The sequence below is a fragment of the Sinocyclocheilus anshuiensis genome, unplaced genomic scaffold (assembly GCF_001515605.1).
Source record: "Sinocyclocheilus anshuiensis isolate Anshui unplaced genomic scaffold, SAMN03320099.WGS_v1.1 scaffold1599, whole genome shotgun sequence".
Lineage (NCBI taxonomy): Eukaryota > Metazoa > Chordata > Actinopteri > Cypriniformes > Cyprinidae > Sinocyclocheilus > Sinocyclocheilus anshuiensis.
In genome coordinates, this window is record NW_015549671.1 from 538653 (window position 1) to 548632 (window position 9980).

Below are 9980 nucleotides of genomic sequence, written 5' to 3' on the forward strand. Positions count from 1 at the left end.
CTGATTTTACACGTGCTTCAGAACGCGGTCACGCAGGGGCGTTCCCAAAGCGAATCTCGACGCAGCTTGAGTTCCTGAAGGGGAACAATAATTTGTAGATACCGGCAATATTGTCACAAACCCTTGTAGTTGAAGACTGAACCACCATTTTTGTATGTAGAAACCAGAGATTTCTGTCTGTTAGCATTTCCGTTCATGTCAGTGGCAGTTGCTTACCTGGCACAATGAGACCATGTTAATCTGCATAACCTTTGGTAGAATCGCTTAGTGCTGGCTCCCATCCAAGTATTCGTGAAGACACGGTATGAGACATGTTAGTGTACATTAGTTTCTCTGGAGGAATGTTAGATATACTGTACCTTCATGACTGTTCTAATATGTGCTCATATTTTAACCCTGAAAAATATTTCTTCTGTTTTACAGTTCCTGACATTAAATTACATTTCAAGCTCAACAACATTTTTTACATTTGTTTTTGTCATGTGACTAGAACCCTCCTACGATGCTGTTGCTGAGGACGAGGACCAAACTTCATCAGGCCTTCGGCGGCTCTCTTTGAAGAAGAAGGGACTTAAGCTCAAACCAGCTGCCTGGGTCTGTGCTACCAAATTAGGTGATCGTTCCACATACAGTGTGCAGACTCCAGGGGGCAGCACTCCCACAGAATTCTCTCTCATAGACTTTGGAGAAGAGTTTCCATCGGCCACACCTTCACCCTCTCCTGTGGTGGAGCTTCAGATCCCAACCCTGGCTAAACTGGCACTTGAAGCAGAGAACATTTTAGACAGAACTCCTCCTCAGAGCCCCTCACGCTCTCTACCCTGCCCCCTTCACCCTACCCCAGTGGTGGACTGGGATGCCCGGCCCCTCCCTCCACCCCCAGCCTATGACGATGTAGCACAAGATGAGGATGACTTTGAAGTAAGCTCCATCAACAGTGCAGAATGTGGAGCTGATGAACCATGCTCTCCACGTACGTCCTGCACTCCCACTGGAGAGTGTAAATCTCATGTAGAAGACAATTTATTTTTGCCCTGCTGGCAGAGCTATGCCAGCACCTTCTCGCAGTCTGCTGAGATCTTCCAAGAGCTGCAGCAGGAGTGTATGAGGCACCTCAATGTACCTGTGACCTCTACCAGCCCTGGTCTGGAGCCACACCGCCAGATAGTCCTTACTTTTTCTGAGGACAAACCCCAGATACCACCACGTATCCCCATACCACCCCGTCCAGTTAAACGTGCAGGTGCCGATTATGCTCGCTGGTCTGGTGAGCGGTCTCCAATCTCTGGAAATGAGGATCATAAGGAGTGTCCTCCCCAGATTCCCCCAAGAGATCCTCTCTCTCAGTCGGGCTCTCGCACGCCAAGTCCACATGTGGGCTCCCCTCAGACTCGCAGCAGCCTCTGCTCAGCTTCCTCCAACTATGGCCCATCCTACCTCTCCACCTCACCTGCTAAACTAATGCAAACCACTCAGAGCTTCGCCTCCGATCCCAAATATGCTGCTCCCAAGGTCATCCAGGCACAGGGCAAAGATAAGGAGCCAGCCAAAGGGCCCTGCATTCTGCCTATCGTACGTGATGGCAAGAAGGTCAGCAACACGCACTACTACCTCCTGCCTGAGAGGCCTCCGTATCTGGACCGCTACAATAAGTTCTTCAAAGAGGCAGAGAGTGGTGAGGAAAAGAAGCAGGTAAACACAGCCACTGTCAAGCCCGTGATTCATCAACAAGGGGAGCTCAAGTCCAATTTCTCCTCCAATAACACCAGCAGTCTGACGGGCTCTGGATATAGAGGGGGGCTGAAGAACTCTCTCAGCCTGTGCCGAGTAAGCTCTGATGGCTCATTTAACAGGTCTGACAGCACCAGCAACAATGACAAAGTCAAACTGGTGAGAGATTGGAAGATTTATATTAAACAGATTCATGTTATTTTTTGTTTTCTTGAAACTTTTGTATGCATCCAATATAAGCTGTCGTGTTCTTTCTATGGCAGAATGATTCTTGAGTGGTTTGGGCTGGCTGTGTGGTGTCTTAATTGTAGGAGCTTTGTTTTTGACCAGAGTAATTATCATTTATTTATATTGTGGCAAGCAGACAGATCATAGTTCTGATCATATTTTTCTAAAACCTACATTTTCTGCATGGATAACTCCATTAAGGCAAAAACTGTCCATCATGAAGGCTTACTTGCTTGATTAGGCCAAAACCTAAATGAGCAATTTGGGTAAAGATGATCCCAGAATGTAGAGCAGTGAGCTCCATGAGAAAATGCATCCAATAAAAAAATGGTAGAAAAAAATGGCAATTATATTTAGGAAGAGGCTATATGCACTCAGTGAAAATAATGTTATTGCATTTGCAGACATATACAGATTTGAACTTGATTCAGTCACGTTAAAAGCTAAATACACTGTCGTTTTGCACTGCAGACTGCACAGTGTTTACATTGTTACGACCCTCCTTTAGTTGTTAGGCGTCTAGGGACTAAGAAGGGGAAACATTGGACCAGTTCAGACCAATACCAGCTTCACACTCGGTGTGTGAAGGAAAATTACTAAGACTAGAGACTAAATAAAGCGAAATTGCTTTATTATTGAAGACCGTGTCAGTTGTTTACACAAGACAAAAAAGAGAATAAGTATGTATATAAAAATAAAGGAAATTATTTACAAAAGAATCCTAGACACACCGGCAGCTTTACAATATTGGAGAACTGGGGAGGTTAAAGGGAACCTGGATTGTGCCAAAAGAAAAAAGTAACAAAATCAAAAGGAATCTAGCTAACCCATTTTGGTCTAGGCCTAAGCTAAAATAAAGAAAAATGTGAAAAGGAAAACGTCTTCAACGTCCGAGACGTCGTAACTCAACTTCACTAACCAAACAAAAAATACAGAAAATGGCACAAATCCCTAACCTAGTGTAAAACACAAAAAGAGAATATCACAGCCCAAGTTCACAAAGCCGGCTTTCGCGTACACTGGCATTTCCCTTATATAGCACAGGTGGACGTCAATCAGCGAGCGCGATGGAGGAACAACCCCCTCCCGTCATCAGACCCAATCAGCTCGTCCCGAATGATTGACAAGTGAGCCGACCAATCCGCATGTCACCTGCAAAAGTGAAAGTAAAAGGGATAGAGAGAGAACGCGACAGGGGAAAAAACTCAAGCAAAAGAACACAAAAACAAGAAAATACTCAAACGACAAGTCAGCGTCACTTAGGGACATAACACCCCCACATTTAAGAACAAACATATCGTTTGTAAAAAAAAACAAACAAACCAATAACTCACCCACAATATTTAAACTCTAGAAAGAGCGTCAGCAAGGACGTTCTCAGAACCCTTCTTGTGATGAATTTCCATGTTGTAGCTCTGCACAAACAAAGCCCAACGCATAAGTCGTTGATTCGCATTATACATACGAGACAAGAACACAAGGGGGTTATGATCGGTGTACACGATTGTAGGTAAATTAGAAGAACCCAAATAGACTTCAAAGAAATGTAACGCTAACAACAACGCTAAGGTTTCCTTTTCAATCGTGGAGTAATTTGCTTGATGTTTGTTAAACTTGCGAGAAAAGAAACACACTGGATGGTCCACACCATCTATGCCCTCCTGAAGCAGGACTGCTCCAGCGCCAACTGCACTCGCGTCGACCTCCAATTTGAAAGCACCCTCAAATTGTGGGGCTGCCAGAATTGGACTATTACACATCAGAGCCTTAACATTTTCGAATGCCACTTGGCACTCTTCCGTCCATGATTCCTCCAGTATAGCCCGCCTTGTTGGCAAAGGCTATTTACACTAACTCCACCCACCATTGTCTCATTGGGACAGACAAAATAACAACAGGAATCAATTTGACCACCGGTAGAGTGGAGCGGAAAGTAAAGACAGTATATTTAGCTTTTAATATGACCGAATCGAGTTCAGATCTGCATATATAGCATATAGTCTATTATTTTCTCAGGAAGCTATGCATTGTTTTGCATCATTAGCTTAGCCATGCATGCTAATGTCACACTTTTTTTTCTGGTCAGTTATCTAGAGTCTCCTGTGCAAGGGAGTCAGAGTTTAATGGTGTTCCACATCAGTCACTGATTCAGTTCCATAATGGCCTCAGTGAGTGCCAGTGTAGGCTGTAGTGCAGAAATGCAGCTCACTAGGGTTTGAAAAGGAGCTGTCTTTTAAACAACTATACCAGGGCTGTCCAAACTCGGTCCTGGAGGGCCGGTGTCCTGCAGAGTTTAGCTCCAACTTGCATCAACACACCTGACTGGAAGTTTCTATGCCTAGTAAGAGCTTGATTAGCTGGTTCAGGTGTGTTTAATTAGGGTTGGAGCTAAACTCTGCAGGACACCGGCCCTCCAGGATCGAGTTTGGACAGCCCTGAACTATACTATGTAGAATTAGGCTCACTTTACTATCTGTGATTATTCCAAAGCCACTCCTCTACGGACCGTCTATGGATTTATAGTTATTGAATTTGCCCTGTTTAGGTGCAGGAGGCTGTCCATGGAGTAACAATTGAAGAATGTCAGACGGCTTTACAGAATCACAGCTGGAATGTACAGAAGGCTATACACTACTTGAAGGTAACAGTCACCACAGCTATCATGATTCACTGGCTGGTTAGTGGTAATCTAATTGTAATTAAATCTATAAGTAATCAGACACAGGAAGGAAATCTCCTTCCTCCTCTGCCTTTGGAACTGGAAGTATATCCATAATGTTCATGGAGGACCTAATGAGTTAAGTTACTTTTATCCATTTTTTCACATCTCTTGGTGCCCAGGTGGAGCAGCTCTTCTGTCTGGGCCTGAAGACAAGGGTGGAGTGTCATAAGATTCTAGAATTGTGTGACTGGAATCTGGAGTTAGCCAGCACACAACTGTTGGACTCTTATGGCCCAGTGAAGCTGAGGTAGGACGGTCTTTGGCTGTTTACACTGCAGGCCTTGTGTTCAATTCTGAAAACATGGAGGAAACTAAAAACAGCGTTTATGCTTTCATTTAAGCTGTGAATCATAAAACTGAAGAGAAGTATTTTTTTTTTTGTAAAAGTAAAAATAAATAAATGCAAAATTATTAGAATTGTGAGCCTACAATGTTGTTTGCACTTTGATTTTCTCCCTACTCAAGCTGTTTTTCTTTGCTCTCATTTCTCTATTCTTCGCTTTTGATCCCAAATGTTACAATTCTAGTTTCTTGCAGAACAGAGTGAGTTTAACATCTACTTTGGTCCCCTATTGCTAGCTTGATAGTAGTGCTGTGCGATTTGGACAAAAAATACTTTAATGATTTTTTGATAAATATTTAAATTTCAGTTCCTGATTTTAAGACAACATTTCCTTATACAATTTACATTCATAAATGTATTTCTGTGTTTATGAATTAGATTTTGAAACATTTCAAAAGGAAACCAATTAGAGCTTTATCAAAACAGACAAAACAATACAAATATGAGTAAACATAAAAAAAAAAATAAAAAAAAACCTAGACCGAAGTCTCTCAAATAACAGAAACTAGAACAGTGACAGGAAGGTTTCTGTACTTTTTTTCTGTCGTAAGGCCAGTTCTTGTTCTCTTTTTTTTCTGATTGCAGAGAACAGAGGCAGAGGCAGAACTCCACTCACTGCCACTCAAAACGCTACAATGCTTCTGCTTTAGTGTGTGTCTGTAGAGAATGTATTTAATTTGGGGTTTTTTCAGCTCGCAGGGACAATATAATCATCATACATGGCAAAAAATGGCTTATCTTACTTAGTGTTTTTGTCTTGTTTCTAGAATATCTAAATATCTTTTACTAGATGGGGGGGACAAGAAATAAAATACTCTTGTTTTAAGAATATTTTACTTACCCCACTGGCAGATAATTTTAGTTGTTTTAAGAAAAATGCACTTAATTTAGTTTTTCCCCCTGGAAGCAAGACTAAATATCTTAAGTTATTTTGCTTATCTAGTATCTAATATCTACTTATCTAGTATCTATTATCTATCACCCTGCAGCCCAAGACTGGTTGCCCACTGAAGCTAAGCAGGGTTGAGCCTGGTCAGTACCTGGATGGGAGACCTCCTGGGAAAACTAGGTTGCTGTTGGAAGAGGTGTTAGTGAGGCCAGCAGGGGGTGCTCACCCTGTGGTCTGCATGGGTCCTAATGCCCCAGTATAGTGATGGGGACACTATACTGTCAAAAATTACTGTCTTTCAGATGAGACGTTAAACCGAGGTCCTGACTCTCTGTGGTCATTAAAAATCCCATGGCACTTCTTGTAAAGAGTAGGTGTCCTGGCCAAAATTGCCCCCCTGGCCCTTGTCAATCATGGCCTCCTAATAATCCCCAACCACTTGATTGGCTCTATGACTTTCTCTCCTCTCCACCTGTAGCTGGTGTGTGGTGAGCGCACTGGCGCCGTTGTCCTGTGGCTGCCGTCGCATCATCCAAGTGGATGCTGCACACTGGTGGTGGTTGAGGAGAGACCTCCCCCCCCACATGATTGTAAATTGCTTTGGGTGTACAACAATACACAATAAAGCACTATATAAATGCATCATTCATTCATCTTGATTTAAGATTTTTTTTTTAGATATTTTGACTAGAAACGACAAAAATACTAAGTAAGAAAATCCATTTTTTGCAGTGTACATACATGAAAATGCAGTTGGAAAGATGCAAACTTTTTTTCTGAATGCCCACAGTAAAAATAGTGTCATTTTAATAAACATTTAAACAAAGCCAGCCAATTCACAATGAAATACACATCCAAACTGCAATTTTAAACATACAACAACTTTAATGCATCCAATGTGTAAACAATGATTTAAGTACTTAATTCAGCACAGATGTGACTACAATCAGCATATTTTAAACCCTGGTGACAGATGTCACTACCTGCTTCTCACAAAGATTGGCTGCTGTGTGGTGTTTTTTGCTTGATGTTTACAAGTCGAGCATCTCCGACCTTTTGGCCACTCTCAACTCTTTCGCCGTGCAGGCATGAAGCCTGAACTACCATAGGAAAGAATTGCAAATGCTCGCTCTGCTCCAGTCACTCACTGCATCAGTGGACATTGGTGGTGGTGAAATCGTGCTTTCGGTGGTCTAAAATTGTGCATGCTCACATCATGATTTTATCATGATTTTGATGAATTGCACATTCCTAATTGACAGTTCTTCATAGCCAGTAAATTGGTGTGGGGAGTGACATCATTACTACATGACTTTGGCTTCCTAGTGATCACATGAACTGAATAGATGAATGTGGACAGCTGGCAGACTTTGGATCGCCGTGTAATTATAGGTAATCAACATAAACATATCTATAAAATGTCATTTTATATGTTCTCAGACCTAATATAAGACTGTTCCTGAATAACTTATAATATTAGTGGAAAACATAGCATGACGTAATGAGATGATTATTAAAGGGGTCATATGACATTGCTAAAAAGAACATTATGTTGTGTATTTGGTGTAATGCAATGTGTTTATGCGGTTTAAGGTTAAAAAAACACATTATTTTCCACATAATGTACATTATTGTTGCTCCTCTATGCCCCGCCTTTCTGAAACACGTCGATTTTTACAAAGCTCATCGTTCTGAAAAGCGAGGTGTGCTCTGATTATCCAGCTATCCAGTGCGTTGTGATTGGCCGAATACCTCAAGCGTGTGACGGAAATGTTACGCCCCTTAGCTGTGAGTCAGAAGCGCCAGACTGTTTTTGCAAAGTTGGAACTGCCCCACTTTATAGAAACAGACACCAGCATTGTAGGCTACTCTCACAGGAAACAGTCCTCCGCTTTGTCCACGGTGAAAGCCGATCCGGCGATTCACAGCACGAAATTGATGTATTTCCTCAGGGACCAGCACGTATCAGCTCTAGGCATGACAAAGCGGATAGCATTCTCTTTTGGAAGGCCAAACAAAAAAGTTTCGCTTTCACAACGAAACACACAGTGTCTCCACGACATGGCAGTGGCAGCAACAACAATACTACAGCGAGAATAAAAGTTACGCCTTCTTTCTTTGACACTCAAAAGAGAAAGGAAAAATTTAAATCGCATCATATGACCCCTTTAAAATTAATTAGAATAATTTCTTATTAGCAGATTAAGCAAAGAGCCATAAATTAATTCTTGTGGTTGACTTTCATCATTGTGGCATATTTGGGAATCCTAGATTTTACTAGAACTAGAACAACATATAACCTATGACAATTTCATGATAAGTATATTATTATTATTATGATTATTTTATAATGTTGGATCCTACTCGCACCAAAAGTGAAAGCAGCAATAGATTAAATGATCTCCTATGAAAGTAATTGTCTTACATTTTCAGTACAATCTCAAACATAGGACTAAAAAAGTTGCCTGGGGACAGAAATGACAGTCTGTTATATATTAAACGACAGTCTGTTATATATTATTATATTTGTATTCAGTGGAAAGATATCATAGATTGCTTTAGAAAAAATGTTTGTGTTACACTAACATACGTTAGCACTGAAATACGACTGAATGTTTGTAGATGAATTTAGGTGATAAAGGCAAACTATATTTTTGAGCTTGTACATGCCATTTGAGGCTCTTCAGCTTCACGGATGCCAGTTATACAAATCAGAAAAGGTGAAAGTTTCAACTCAAATTAATCTATGTGGACAAATGTACATAATAGGAAGTCAAAGTCGCCTAGTACTGACATCACTCCCCCACACTGATTTATTGGCTAGGAAGAACCGTCAGTCTAGAAATAGGGGACCAATAGAGACGTTAAACCCACCCTATTCTGCATGAAACTCAAAGCGCAACATTTGGAACTACAAGCAAAGAACTGAGATCAAAAGCAGATTACTGGAGAAAAATAAAACGTCGTTTCGCTTGTAATTCTGATAATTTTGCTTTTGTGTTTCTTTTTTTTTTGGTTAATATTTTCTTCATGCGTCTTCAGTTTTATGATTCATGTTATATCTTTAATTCTGTAATCGCAATACATTTGACATCAAATTGACACCATACTTCCATCAGTGCAGAATTGTGATGGAATCTAAAAAAAGATCTAAAGTGACGTATGTCACATGAATTCCAGTATATTGAAAAATCATATTCCACTTGGTTTGTGCTGTGTACACTGTTATGAAAAAGAAAAAACAGATCTAAGTCATGTATTAGCAAAAAAATTGGATGGGCCCAGGGTGTCCGCGGGTCCTTAAAAAGTCTTACAATGTCTTAAATAACGTTTTCCTAATATAAGGCCTTAAAAAGTCTTAAAATGTCTTAAATTCGGATTCGATGGGTCTTAAATATTTTTGGTCTCATTACCGCTAAAATATCTTCAGTCTGATGGACCTAATGACTTTACAATCATTGGACAGACCGAAGATGTTTTCTTTCCGCGGTAAGTTACTGCGTCATCAGAGAGAATTGCAGTAAGTTAGCAGAATACAGAATACAAGCTCGCGCTGAAGCTCACTCTGTTTGTCTCGAGACTTCAGAACAAATGAGCGTGACAGCACACACAAACTCAGAAGAAACACTGAGGTAAAAATTATAAATGTTTAGTTTATTCATAACATAAGTAACACCATGACAAGTGATTAAATTCACTGATTAAATGTAAGAATTTGACTCAAAAGATGATGCACACTTATAGAAAAATGGCTTTATAAAGGTAAAATGCCCATAAAAGATAAAAATCTATTTAAACTTATTAGAAAAGATTAATTTCTATCTGACCACCACACAGAATATGAAGAATATCAAAAACTTTAGGAGTCAGCTGTCCACGAAAGTCCTTAAGATACCAGCGTGATAACACACTCAATCAGTTGAATGAATGACTCAATGACTCACTCGTCAAGTGACTTACTGGTAGTTTAGTTGAGAAGTATTTTGAAAAGTATGCATTTTTCATCTCAACATTTCTTATTTGTATACTCATAAATGCATTTAAAACATTAATCTCATAACATTATT

General features: G+C 40.4%; 1 protein-coding gene across 1 annotated transcript in view; it reads left to right on the top strand.

Moving 5' to 3' along the window:
- Positions 1–9980, top strand: part of LOC107660324 (activated CDC42 kinase 1-like) — a 50280-nt gene that overhangs the window by 37736 nt on the left and 2564 nt on the right. Inside the window, exons 12-14 of the mRNA XM_016449614.1 lie at positions 491–1890; positions 4505–4600; positions 4801–4928. Coding sequence (XP_016305100.1) covers positions 491–1890; positions 4505–4600; positions 4801–4928 — 1624 coding nt within the window. The remainder of the gene's footprint in view (positions 1–490; positions 1891–4504; positions 4601–4800; positions 4929–9980) is intronic.